The sequence below is a fragment of the Dama dama genome, chromosome 30 (assembly GCF_033118175.1).
Source record: "Dama dama isolate Ldn47 chromosome 30, ASM3311817v1, whole genome shotgun sequence".
NCBI classification, from domain to species: domain Eukaryota; kingdom Metazoa; phylum Chordata; class Mammalia; order Artiodactyla; family Cervidae; genus Dama; species Dama dama.
Genome location: NC_083710.1, coordinates 37,944,523 through 37,959,219, shown reverse-complemented (window position 1 = coordinate 37,959,219; position 14,697 = coordinate 37,944,523). Strand labels below are relative to the sequence as shown.

Below are 14,697 nucleotides of genomic sequence, written 5' to 3'. Positions count from 1 at the left end.
TGGGCGAAGGGGCAGGTTTGGGGAAGCGATGAAAGTGTGGCCAGGGTCAGGGAGGCTTTGCTGTCGATGCTGTCCACTGCAGGTAGAGTATAAAGTCACAGGGGCTGTTCTGGATGGGACCACTGTCTATTCATCAACTTCAGCTGAACCCTGAACGCAGACTCATACATTTCACTGGTAACTTTACTCCCTACCTCTTCGAGGCAGCTACTCCTCACTTCTCTGCTCTTTCCAAAGCTCGGATTATCTCATCTGAAAGTTGCTTCCCTCCATGCCCTTAGCAGCTCTGACCTTGAATAAAGTGTTTTACACCTAGTGGAGGGGTAGACTAGTTTTCTTTAAGGCTTCTTATAGCTTTATAATGTTATCATTCTGTTGAAAACAAATGTGATGTGTGTATGTGAGTTACAAACCTGAACTAGACCTACAATGGATGCTTTGAAGATTTCTTTTCAATAGTATCAACTGTGGTATAAAATCAAAAGATATTGTTTTCAAAGTCATCCTTCAAGCAGGATTAAAAGTTTAGTCGATAGTGTTAAATATATCTGTGAATGTGAATGGAGAACAGATAAACAACTTGACTAACATGCTTACAAAACAGCACCCAAGGTGAAAATTCATCGCTGTAAATCAGTTAGTCGACTGACAAAAGGTCCCTTTGTAAGTAACTTTTAAGTGTGACATTTCAACCAGAATATTGAGTTAGGGGTTTCAGATTTTGACTATTCAGGCACCCAGTGATACAAAAATACATCTCATATTATCACTGTTAAATACAGTAGGTATTTTTGTTGAGAATTGGTGGTTTTGCCATAGTATTTTGTCCAACTGAATTGCCACGAGAGAAAAAATGGTAATGCACAAAGAATTCATGAAAGATTTTTCAGTGTCTTATGAATAAATATACGATTAGTTGAAGCTGTATCAGCTTTTCATTTAAGGCCTGCAGCTGTTGGTGTAAGAAGCATCAAATTTCAAAAGAAGTTAGAGCATAAATAAATAGCATGAGAAAAAATCTCCTGAGAAGAAAATAAAATAAAAATTAAGCATATGGATTATCATTCACATTGCTTCTCACAGTCAAGGTTTAGTGCCAAAATATGAATTTCAAGTACATAACTTAGTCATTTTCAATTCATGCTGCAAATCAGGCTCTGTAAAAATAGTGCAGAATAAAAGATTAAGATTATTCAAAAGTTCAGTAAATTTCCTTTACACCTTATAAAAGATGAATGATCTAATTGTTCTTTTTAAAGAAAGATAAGACTACATAAGATCACCTTGTTACTTTCACTTAATTTGTTAAACAAGATATAATTTTAGTTTACTGAGAAAATAACTATCATAATTTTAACATGTTGAGTCTACTTTCTCTTTATTGTAATGATCATTATTTAAGGTTTTCTCAAATGTTTAAGTTTTTTCACTTATAAAAGGTCTAAAAAAAAAGTGAAAGTCGCTCAGTCGTGTCCAGCTCTTTGCAGTCCCAGGGACTATACAGTCCGTGGAATTCTCCAGGCCAGAATACTGGAGTAGGTAGCCATTCCCTCCTCCAGGGGATCTTCCCAACGCAGGGATCAAACCCAGGTCTCCTGCATTGCAGGTGGATTCTCTACCAGCTGAGCCACAAGGGAAGCAGTCTAAAGAAAGTGATTTTTAAAGACTGTTACATAAGACTTTGCAGTTTACTTGAAAGAGAACAGTATACATTTAATACTAGTAAAGTCAAATGTGAATTTGATTTTTATAAGACTTTTGTTGACATTGGATTCCACTGGAAATGCATCCCACAGGTTTTTCTATTCATTTAAGGTCAAGTTCACTGTAGAAAGTTAAAATCACATACGAGGGTCATGATTCAGGGTTTAACTGTTGGTTTTGTGGGAGGTTTTTCTCCTTGGCACACTTAGTGCTGTGTCCTGGAATTGGTGCCCAGACAATTTTAAGTGTGGTATGAGCTGCTTGTGTCACGGGAGTAAAATTAGATGCGCCTGTTGCTAATAGGAGGGAATGAAACATGAGACAGACCCAGAATGGGAGCCTTTCTCCCAGCTGCCTGGTGAACTTGACCCCTCCCCTCTCACTGGGCGAAGTCCTTGGACAGCCTCAAATCCTGTCTCAGAAGCTCTGAAGGAGCGCAGTTAATTCACCGTGTGCTTTTTAACAATATCTAAGGTAAGTAATCGGCTTTAACTTGGACCTTACAGAATTAGACTGTTTAACTTAAAGACCAAATAGATATAAGGCTTCTTGATTATTTTTTCCTTCATAGATGACATAACAGAAAATAAATTTAAAATGTTAAATATATTTAGCTCAAAATGATTATATATTAAATATCAACAAAATGGAATTAATGCCTCATTTCAAGTTTTTCTAACAATTAAAATGCTATGTGTTATTCTAGCATGATTATGTCCTTCTAATAGTTTTAATTTTAGAACACCATGACAGCATTTTTGTATTATCAGGCATTCAGTTGTTATACTGTAGTTAATCCAGATAAAGAGTAATCTTTCAGATCACCTACTTCTAATTCTGGGCTTCCCTGGTGGCTCAGAGAGTAAAGAATCTGCCTGCAATGAAGGAGACCCAGGTTTGATCCCTGGGTGGGAAGATCCCCTGGAGAAGGGAATGGCAGCCCACTCTAGAGTTCTTGCCAGGAGAATTCCATGGACAGAGCCTGGCGGGCTACAGTCCATGGGGTCAGAGAGAGTCAGACACGACCGAGCGACTAACACTTTCACTTTCACTCACTTTTCACTTGTAATTCTACTCTTAAGCTTTTCTGGTAGAAGTACACTTGCTTTACATTTTGTCATAGTTTTGTCAAAGACATTTAAACACAGAGTAAAATTCATGAGAACCGAAGCCCAGGTGGTTTGATACATTGAGAATGAGCAAAACAGAAGCAAAATGCCAGCTTCAGCTGCCCAGCTCTTCTTGGATGAAAAAGGGAAAAATGTCTCTCTCTCCAAATCTGGGGGAAATAATCTATTGCTCAAAATATGTATCAGAAAGTATAGTAAGTAGAATATGAGGTAAGCGTGTGCTGTACTTTGACCTGTTAAACATCTGTTCTTTCTGGTGGATCCTAAGTAACATAGGGCCTTTGGAGGACGGGTTTCTAAAGAAAGTCATCAAGAAAGATAATAGGGAAAAAATAGCTTGGCTGGCTGGAAAATTTGCCAGCAGAATGGAGTAACTCACTAGTGCAAAATGAACTACAAAACTCCCTGTGTTTATGTTTTGCTTGTTTTCTTGGAAACATTTTGTAGAGATGGATACAGAGAGACGTACTTACTGCCTTGTGGTTCAAGTTGTTGTTAGTCTTAGAGGTTCTAGAATTTATCTGAGGTTTCTTTCAAAGCCAAATGAAAAGCAGTGTTTCACTATATTTAAATATCAAATTCCAAAGACCAACACATCCAAGTTTCCTGAATATGTTGGCTAAGCTTGCAGCTAAAATGCTGCAAATAAAGCTGTTCCGTGTTGTCCTTTAAAAAATAAACCCTGTAGTCATTAAACTAAATTCCCACTGTTGTTCAGTCGCTTAAGTCGTGTCTGACTCTGTGACCCCACGGACAGGCTTCTCTGTCCTTCACTATCTCCCAGAGTGCTCAAACTCATGTCTATTGAGTCGGTGATGCCACCCAACCATCTCATCCTCTGTCATCCCCTTTTCCTTCTGCCTTCAATCTTTCCCAGCATCAGGGTCTTTTCCAGTGAGTCAGCTCTTCACATCAGGTGGCCAAAGGATTAGAGCTTCAGCTTCTGCATAAGTCCTTCCAATGAATATTCAGGACTGATTTCCTTTAGGATTGCCTGGTTTGATCTCCTTGCAGTCCAAGGGACTCTCAAGAGTCTTCTCTAGCACCACAATTTGAAAGCATCAATTCTTTGGTACTCAGACTTCTTTATGGTCCAACTCTACTATAATGAAGGTGAAAATCAAATAACAATTATAAATTATGAATGGGTGCCCATTTTGTTTAATTTTGCACATTTTATGGGACCTGGAAAGGGTTTCCCCAGCTCCCTCTTCTACCTGGCTGCTTCTCAAGTGAGCCCAGCACTGCTCGCCCCCCCGAGGCTTTGGTTTCCTAGTGAGGAACCTTCAGAACCCACCTCTGCTTCCTTCTTTCCTTCCTGCCTCCTTTCTCTCTCAGCCTCAAGAGCATCTAGCCTTATTTTTCTCTGGACCTACTTCAGGACCAGATTGTTCTCTGGTGTTTGCGTGAGCTTTGTAGAATTCCTTACCCACAGTCTTTGCCATTACAGACTCCAAGCTCACTTCTTGTTTCACATCTTACTATGCCTTAGGGAATTTCCTGGGAAATAGATGCAGGAGTGTTTGGTGATCTGTGGACTTGCAGGAGACATGAGACCTCTCCCAGAGTCCTTCACAGTGTCCAAGTCCACTTGACTTTGATCCAGCTGGTATGCTGTGCATGCTGGTTAAAGAGCTGGCATTCTCATGAGTTGTATGTGCCCAAGGCATCTGTGCTTTGTCCTGAAGCCACTGGGATAGAATTAGTCTTAGGGGAGGTCACTTTTGTTGCCATGGAGACTGGATAAGGGGCATGGAGGGGTTGAGAAGAGCTGTAAAACGTCAAAAGATGGCCTCAGCTGAGGTCTGGAAAACAGACCCCAATGGAGAACCAGCAGGAAGAAGTCATTGCCATGGAGACGGTACCTAAAACCCATCCTCACCTTTGTGACTATTTTAACTCTTACCTGAAACATTCTCAGCAAGTTTTACATGTGCAGCATCTTTGAAAAAACACACTCTCAAGAAGCCTGGTACGTTGCTCGAGTTGATCAGTTGACCAACTGTTTGTTCTTCAGTGGACAGAATTGATCATGTCACAGAACTAAGAAGGTGTAACTTTAGATTTCAGTCTGTGTTATATGATAGTGAAAGGAAATACCTTAAGATAATATGGTTGAAAACTGAGGGTAGAAACAGCCCTTCTCTGATGCTAATTGTCCTCCCAAATCCAACTCATTCATCAAGGTAGAACTTTGCATGAGCTTGAAATACACTGTTGAAATACAGAGTACTTATGGATAGACATTCCTGATAGAAAGTGAAGTCGTATGAGGTCACTAAGGTGTGAAATGCAGTAAAGGTCCAGCCTATAAACCTGTAGGTGCTGGTTATATAATGGTGAACAAAACGGAGAACAGAACATCCTGATTTTGGCCTTATTTCTGCTAACTTCAGCTTCTGGACATTGATATTACTCCTTAGTCAAACATGACATAAGGACGTGGTAAAAGCTTCAGATTTCTGAGTTTATTTAATAAAAACAAGAGTAAAACACCAAGAAAACATGTTTGAATTGCTCATCTTCATAATCATAGCCCTGCTTTAAAATAGTCTCTTACTGACCTAAGAAACAAACATGCATTTTAAAACCGCAGTTTTATGACCTAACATTTGTATGACAGTGGCTAAAAGTGTTTTTTTTCCCTCTTGTTACTTTTTCATTTAAATAAAGGTTTCTTCCCTGATCAGGAATGTTAGCTAGTTAAAAAGCATTTATTCTGTTGGTTTGGTGTATTCTGTAAGGAACTTTTTAAAATGGCAGCTTGCCATTTTATTTTAAAAGTAAGTTCTATTGTAGAGAAGAGAGAACGGTTTGATGATCTTGTAACCTGTGACTCTCTCTGTGCGTGTGTGTGTTTTATAGCAGGGGCCTTTGTGATGGTGGGAATTGTATTGATTGTGACTTTGGATGAAATTGAGAACTACAGTTTGTGTACTTTGCTTTATTTTATAGTCATGCTAAGCAATCTGACCAAAGATGAAGTGGAACTATTTTTTAAATTACTTGGTCATCCTAAATGTAGTCATAAAGTTGGGACAAGTATAGTGAATTTTCTGTTAGCTTTTCTATTATCGGAGAAATATATATATCAAAAGGTAAATATATACAAATTTTTTAATCTGAAAAAATACAGAAAGACATTTGGGAAATGCAGTTTTAAGTGAAAAAGGTAAAATATAGAGGGAAATTATTGTTAACAATTTTAAAATGTGTTTCTAGTTTCTATGGGTGTATATTTTAATATGTATTTCACTATTCTGTTTTTCATTCAGCACTCTACCATTAGCATTTCTCTAGCATATTCAAGATATATGCTTTTCAAGCAGTTAATTCTGTAATGTTATAATAATCCAATAACTAGTTACTCTGATGTTTAAACCTTATCATTATTTGTTGTTGTTTAGTTGCTTAGTCATGTCTTGACTCTTGTGACCCCACTGACTGTATATCCCACCAGGCTTCTCTCTCCATGGGATCCTCCAGGCAAGAACACTGGAGTGGGTTGCCATTTCCTCTAGCAGGGGATCATCGAACCCAGGTCTCCTGTGTCTCCTGCATTGGCAGGCAGATTCTTTACCACTGAACCACTAGGAAAGCCTTTACTTTCCAGTTATTCATCGTTATAGATAACGTAAAACAAATACCGTTAAAAGTCAATCTTCATTGTCATTTCTGATTGTTTCTTTGGAATACGTTTCTAGAATTGAAATTACTGTCTGTTTGAGATTCTCAGTACATAGTGCCAAATATCCTTCTAGAGGAATGGTGTTAATTTTCACTTACAACAGCAGAGGAGTTCCATGCCCATTTTTCAAACATATCCATATGATATTACTTAAGCGTGCCAATGTTGGCTAGAACCAGTTTTTAAATTTCCCTTACTGTTTGAAAACTGCCTGTGGAATTTGTATTTGTGTTTCCTGGTGAAGTAGAATCTTTTACTGTGCATTAACCATTTGTGTTTCTTTAATGTGTGTGCATGGTTTTGCTCAAGTTGTATTGATTTATTTATCTTTCTAAGGGTATTAACCTTGTCTTATCTTTAAGGCAAATATTTCCTCCATTAGTTATCTACTGTTGAATTTTCCTTATTGATGTATTTTTTGTCACATCTACCAAGGCAGCCTCTTCGTTTTCCTAAACGTTGGCACCATGTAGGACTTATGTGAGTTATGATGCAAACAGTGACCTCCAAAACTAAAAGATAATAAGATTATGTTGGATTAAGCTAGGTTTGTGATAGGTTTACACCAGCAATAGTAAGCTCTATATAGGAATAGAAATATGTAGCAATTGGAAGACATACGTGTATGTGTGCGTGAGAATGTGTATATACACTGATGCTTAGAAAACACCTGTTTTTATTGATCTCTGGCAATATTGTAAAAATAATGTGATAGTTTTGAATTCTGAGTCTCTGGCCATACCCCTCCAATCCAGTCTCAGACTCTGAGCTTATCTTTTATGGACTGTCTGAATTTGCCACCATTATTTAGATGACACGTGCTTTGAAATTAATATAACAGAATGACGTGATATGATGGGATTGAGTGTGTCCAGGGAAGACTTCTTGGAGGAGATGACATGTGAACTGGTGCTGAAGGTGAGGAGGGGGCCAGCAGAGGGTGACAGGTGGGAAGGATGCCCAACAGTGGGTTCTGACCTGAGGGTTCACCTGGGCTGTTTGTGAGTAGATGGGGCACTGTGGTAGCAGATGAAGAGGTGAGCAAAGGCTCTCATGTAGGACTGGGGGCGGGTGATGGAGGAGCCTGGATGTTCTCAGTGGGGAAAAGCCATGGGAAGATTTGACATCGTAGAGTGACAGGAACTGACTTTTATTTCACGTGCCTGCCGCTGGGTAGAGAGAGGCTTCCAGAGGGGGAGGAAGGGAGACAGGTTTGCAGTGGTGAAGATGAGGGAGTTCGAGGGGCTGGCACCAGAGTGGTTGCCATGGAAATGGAGGAAAGTAGGCAGACTGAGGAGATAGGCTGAAGGTGGAGTTGGTGTGGGGCTGATGTAGGGCTTGAAGGGGAAACAAGAATGACTTCAGAGACTTTGAAGACCTGGGTGGGTGGTGATGGACTTTCTCATATAAACAAAGACTGGAGGGGTCAAAGATGAGTAAGTGAAGAATGCCCTCATGAAACTGTTAATAACCACTTGGGTTTCAAATAATGCAGATTGTCAGTCCTCAGTGTTTGAAAATACTGAGTGATGAAGAGCACCATTTTATACAATCAGTTTGAACATGGGGGAGATGCCTGTTCAGTTAGAAAGAGATTTAAAGAATTATTTTAGACCATGACATTTTAAATAAGGACATCTTTAAATCATTCCTAAAAATAAATGGATAAAAAAATCTCAGAGGAGAGTACTTTATGTTCTGATTCATCATTTTGCTACCTTTACAATCAGAAAAGTCATCATAATTTCTAATTTTAATTTAAACAAAACTATGGAGATCAGTCCTGGGTGTTCATTGGAAGGACTGATGGTGAAGCTGAAACTCCAGTACTTGGGCCACCTCATTCGAAGAGTTGACTCATTGGAAAAGACCCTGATACTGGGAGGGATTGGGGGCTGGAAGAGAAGGGGACGACAGAGGATGAGATGGCTGGATGGCATCATCAACTCGATGGACGTGAGTTTGAGTAAACTCCGGGAGTTGGTGATGGACAGGGAGGCCTGGAGTGCTGCGATTCATGGGGTCACAAAGAGTCGGACCCTACTGAGCGACTGAACTGACTGACTGACTGACTGATGCTCTTTTTGTGTGTTCGTGTAAAGAGGAGAATGAACAACTTTTAAAAATCTCTTCCTAAAGTGGAGATTGTTACTAAAACTCTTACCCTGATTTACATAAAATGATGGATGTTTGTAAACATTTGTACACGTCCACGTTTTGATCTTTCTTGAAGTAGGTCAGTACTTGGGAGCTCTATTATAGGCAAATGTTGGTGTGATTGGCATCTTGTAAAGAGCCTTTTTAATTCTGACTAATATTTAGTAGCTGAAGGAAGATATAACCTAATCGTTTGGCATAAAATTGAGGAACTGGAATTTTTTTCACAAGACTTATAGGTACCAGCTTGATTTTCCTCCCACTGAATCTTTTAAGAACGATCACTTGACTGTTGTAGTTTGATGCTTCAATTCCAAAGTTAGTCCTACAGAATTTTGAAAGCTGTATATGTATTGAGTTTATAGATTAAGACTTGAAAATGTGATTGTTGTTGTAGTCGCTAAGTCGTGCCCAACTCTTTTGTGACCCCCTGGACTCCATAGCCTGCCAGGCTCCTCTGTCCATGGGATTTCCCAGGCAAGAATACTGGAGTGAGTAGCCGTTTCCTTCTCCAGGGGATCTTCCCAAGTCAGGGACTGAACTCTCATCTCCTGAATTGGCAGGTGGGTTCTTTACCACTGAGCCACCTTGGAAGCCCTGGAAATATGATCACTGGATTTCAAATGAATTTGTTATATATAATATGGTGAATGACAGATTATCACTGTGGCTGGAATACAATGACATGTTTCAAAGTATTCTTCAATGCTGCTTTTAAAAATCACTTAATTTAGGAGATTTGTTATTAGGGTAAAAAAAATGTTTTGTTGGACTAATGGTCAGTCAGTATTGACAAATTCTCTCTCTGTTCGTCTGTCTGTCCCTTTGTCCCTCTCCCCACTCCCACTTCCCCACCTCTCCCCCCTTTTCCCCCTCCCCCTCTTTACCCCCTACCTGTGGCAGATGGTGCGTGAACAATACACCACGATCACGGAGGGCACCCAGATAGAGCGGCCAGAGAACCAGGCTGTCTACAAAATCGGCATTTATGGCTGGAGAAAGCGTTGCCTGTATTTGTTCGTCCTTCTTTTGCTCATCATCCTCCTTGTGAATTTTGCTCTTACCATTTGGATTCTTAGAGTCATGTGGTTTTCCCCAGTAAGTGTTTATTTTTCCTGATAATCATGTTCGAGTTTTGTTTGTGCTGTCCGTCCATCCCCATTGCATCAACAGAAGCTCCCTGTCATGCAGTTAGTGTTTGTCTCCTGTCTGGATAGAATGCTCAGTAGCAAAAAAAAAATACATATAACATTTAAAATAATATAGCATTTACCTTTTCTTAGCCTTTTTTAATAGTTTCACTGTAAATTATGCTGTGTTGAATTTACAGTGAATTTTCATTGCGGTTTTTCCATTCGTCATTATCTCTTCATGGTAGGAAAATTGGAGCCATCTTGAGTTGGGGTTGATGGTGTGTCATGATTGCTTAAAGATTATTTAATTCATTAACTGGCAAAATTTTACAAATTGTATTTTTCTAATTTCACTAGTTTATAAATATTTACCATTCAGATGCAACTTACTTGATTTTTTAAAAGCCCCATTCTGATATGCAATAAATTCTAGTACACATTTCAGTATTTAACAGCAAACTTAATAACTAGTGAATTCAGTTCAGTTCAGTCACTCAGTCATTTCCGACTCTTTGTGACCCCATGGACTATAGCACACCAGGCCTCCCTGTCCATCACCAACTCCCAGATCTTACTCAAATTCATGTCCATCGAGTTGATGATGCCATCCAGCCATCTCATCCTCTGTCGTCCCTTCTCCTCCTGCCTTCAATCTTTCCCAGCATCAGGGTCTTTTCCAATGAGTCAGTTCTTCTTCTCATCAGGTGGCCAAAGTATTGGAGTTTCAGCTTCAGCATCAGTCCTTCCAATGAATATTCAGGACTGATTTCCTTGTGGATGGACTGGTTGGATCTCCTTGCAGTCCAAGGACTATCAAGAGTCTTCTCCAACACCACAGTTCAAAAGCATCAATTTTTCAGTGCTCGGCTTTCTTCACAGTCCAACTCTCGCATCCACACATGACCACTGGGAAAACCATAGCTTTGACTAGACGGACCTTTGTTGGCAAAGTAATGTCTCTGCTTTTTAGTATGCTGTCTAGGTTGGTCATAGCTTTTCTTCCAAGGAGCAAGCTTCTTTTAATTTCATGGCTGTAGTCACCATCTGCAATGATCTTAGAGCCCCAAAAAATAAAATCTCTCACTGTTTTCATTGGTTCCCCATTTATTCGCCATGAAGTGATGGGACCAGATGCCATGATCTTAGTTTTCTGAATGTTGAGTTTTAAGCCAACTTTTTCTCTCTCCTCTTTCATCAAGAGGTTCTTTAGTTCTTCTTCGCTTTCTGCCATAAGGGTGGTGTCATCTGTGTATCTGAGGTTACTGATATTTCTCCTGGCAAACTTGATTCCAGCTTGTGCTTCATCCAGCTTGGCATTTCACATGATGTGCTCTGCATGTAAGTTAAATAAGCAGGGTGACAATATACAGCCTTGATGTACTCCTTTCCCAATTTGGAACCAGTCTGTTGTTCCATGTCCAGTTCTAACTGTTGCTTCCTGACCTGCATACAGATTTCTCAGGAGGCAGGTCAGGTGATCTGGTATTCCCATCTCTTGAAGAATTTTCCACAGTTTGTTGTCATCCACACAGTCAAAGGCTTTAGCACAGTCAACAAGTAGAAGTAGATGTTTTTCTGGAACTCTCTTGCTTTTTAGACGATTCAACAGGTGTCGGCAATTTGATCTCTGGTTTCTCTGCCTTTTCTAAACTCAGCTTGAACATCTGAAAGTTCATGGCTCACATACTGCTGAAGCTTTGGCTTGGGAAATTTTAAGCATTACTTTGCTAGCGTGTGAGATGAGTGCAGTTGTGCAGTAGTTTGAGCATTCTCTGGCATCATCTTTCTTTGGGATTGGAATGAATAATTTAGTAACCTAAAAATCAGTTATTATAAGGAATTCGGAGTCTGTTTTAAGCACCCTCATGTTCTCAAGATAGCTGGGTAATTTTATATGCTTTAATAATATTTTGTGTCCCTTTTTAAAAAAAATTCATTTAATGCAGAATGTTTTTACTTTACAAGATAGTCACAGTGAGAAAAGATGCAGCAATGAACATTTTTTGGAGACTGAATGAAGGTTGAACTCCTCAGGTTTAAACCCCAGGGTCTGTCAAGGGTACCTCCTGACTATAGGATCCTGTCTGGCCTCAGAAAGACCCTTGCTATGTGGAAGGCTGAGGGATGAGCAGGAAGACCCTGGAAAGGCCTGGAAGGGAGACACACCCACCCGCCCTCACCTCTAGCCCCACAAGTGCTGGAGACAGAGGACTGTAACAGCCCCTGGGCACTAGGGGCCATGCGTTCTCCCAGCCACTGTGTGATCCCACAGTGTGGCTGGCACTCAGTCAGTGTGTCCTGAAAGAATAATGATGTGCATTTTCTTAGAAATACATGTCAATCAGTCCCACAGATTTTGCGTAAACATTGTTATTCTGTGAGCCCACCTGGTGCTCTTGGCTGTTTATGGTAAAGTGATTATTTAAATTTTACATGCATTTCCTAAACAGTCCTTTGTATCTGCATAAGATTTAATATAACACTGAATACTGAATAAAAACAACTAAAGTTATAAATAAAGTGCTTAAGAGAAATGCAGAAAAAGGCCGATAGGAAATCTATGAAAATGTATACATAGTTTAAGTTGATAATAAAAGAAGTGAAAAAGAAAGCAATAACAGAATCTCTGCTTTTGTTAACAGGTAGGCATGGGTCACCTGCATGTTACGGCAGATGGACTTCGCCTGGAAGGGGAATCTGAGTTTTTATTCCCATTGTATGTCAAAGAAATACGCTCGAGAGAGGTAAGAAAATGAGGATACGTTTAAACAATTTATGAAAAATAATCTAATGAAAAGGATGTCTGCACTGACATTGCATGGCTCCCTGGCCATGTGCCTTGTGTGTGCCCTGGCACACAGTGAGTGACCAGCAGGGTCACACCCAAAACCTTGCCCAGAAACCCCAGCCCCACTCCCAGCAGATTTTTTACATCTCATTGACCAGAGTTGTATCACTTGGGTCTCCTACCCCAGAAGACAGGCTGAGAAAGCAATTAGCATTTCCAGCCCCTGAAGTGGAAGTCAGAAAAAAGAGTGGGGAGAGGGGAGTTGGAAAGCATCCATGACTCAGGCAGAGTGGTTCCCCTGACTGCTGACTGTGTCCATGCCCGGGGTGGGCCTCACAGCCCTGACTGCAGCCCTGTCTGCCCTTTCAGGGAGAATGATCAAAAGAAAAAAAAACAAGAGCCTGGACGTTGGCACCTGAAGACCGGGCTCCATCATGGAACTGTCACTTGCTGGCTGTGACTTAGGGAGAACTGTCATTTAATCTCTTTGAACTCAGTTTCCTCATCTGTAGATGAGGATTAAAGCTACCTCCTTCAAAGTGTGGAGGTAAACGAGAGGATGGATGGTCAAATTCTTCGGTGAATTGTTAGCTTTTATTATCATGCTAGTTATTTCATAACAAAGAAAAAACAAGTAGTAAGCTCACACAATTGGATAAATGGTGAGACGCTGGTAAACCCATGTGCTTCCACAAAGCAAGTTGGAGAGCTAACCAGCCAGACTTCCAAAGCGCTCCTAAAACTTCTTTCCTTCTGAAAAAAAAAAAAAATGACGCATCATTCCTCCACAACTTTGGAAGATACTTGGTTCCCTCTGAGTGACATAAAACCACCTGAAGCTAACAGCCAAATTACTGCATTCCTTTTGAAGAAAACTGTTTATATAAGAGCCAGCAATCTTCTGTGAAACAAAGCCCCCATTCAGACTATGACCCCACTTACATGCTCATAAAACCACTTTATCTTCCAACAAAGAGCTCTAAAAGCGTAGGCATCCAACAGATTTTAAAAGCTCTTGAAATTGTGAGAAGGCTTTTGTGTTTTGAAAATAAGTAATACGGTATTTATTATAGAAGAGCTAACCATTCTCTGATTTATCTTTTTTTTTCCTTTTTTTTTTTCTCCTTTATTTATTTATTTATTTTTTTCCAGTGGGTTTTGTCATACATTGACATGAATCAGCCATAGATTTACACGTATTCCCCATCCCGAGCCCCTCTCCCACCTCCCTCTCCACCCGATTCCTCTGGGTCTTCCCAGTGCACCAGGCCCGAGCACTTGTCTCATGCATCCCACCTGGGCTGGTGATCTGTTTCACCATAGATAATATACATGCTGTTCTTTCGAAACATCCCACCCTCACCCTCTCCCACAGAGTTCAAAAGTCTGTTCTGTACTTCTGTGTCTCTTTTTCTGTTTTGCATATAGGGTTATCGTTACCATCTTTCTAAATTCCATATATATGTGTTAGTATGCTGTAATGTTCTTTATCTTTCTGGCTTACTTCACTCTGTATAATGGGCTCCAGTTTCATCCATCTCATTAGAACTGATTCAAATGAATTCTTTTTAACGTCTGAGTAATATTCCATGGTGTATATGTACCACAGCTTCCTTAACCATTCATCTGCTGATGGGCATCTAGGTTGCTTCCATGTCCTGGCTATTATAAACAGTGCTGCGATGAACATTGGGGTGCACGTGTCTCTTTCAGATCTGGTTTCCTCAGTGTGTATGCCCAGAAGTGGTATTGCTGGGTCATATGGCAGTTCTATTAAAAATCTGGAAATAGAACTGCCATATGATTTATCTTTTAAAATATATCATATCCTGGACATAAGTTGTGATAAATGAAATTTAAATTTTTTTGAAAAGACCAAATACTGATTAAAACTTGATTGTTTCAGATCTTCACATTGAGAATGGACCTGGTGTATTATAAAATGTAGATGGGGTCTGTAAACCCACAAGGTTATTATATTTTGTGGCTCATAGGATCTGTGATATTGGAAAAATTCTTTTCTATAAACCCTCAATTTATATACAAATGTAAAAGTATAGTCATTTTAGATAGTATACATTTGGCTCACTGTGTAAA

General features: G+C 39.8%; 1 protein-coding gene across 1 annotated transcript in view; it reads left to right on the top strand.

The window, feature by feature from the left end:
- The first annotated feature begins 2,096 nt into the window (after positions 1-2,096).
- Positions 2,097-14,697, top strand: part of SGCG (sarcoglycan gamma) — a 29,883-nt gene continuing 17,282 nt past the window's right edge. Inside the window, exons 1-3 of the mRNA XM_061133292.1 lie at positions 2,097-2,178; positions 9,583-9,777; positions 12,455-12,556. Of these exons, the coding sequence (XP_060989275.1) occupies positions 9,583-9,777; positions 12,455-12,556 (297 nt within the window). The 5' untranslated portion in view covers positions 2,097-2,178. The remainder of the gene's footprint in view (positions 2,179-9,582; positions 9,778-12,454; positions 12,557-14,697) is intronic.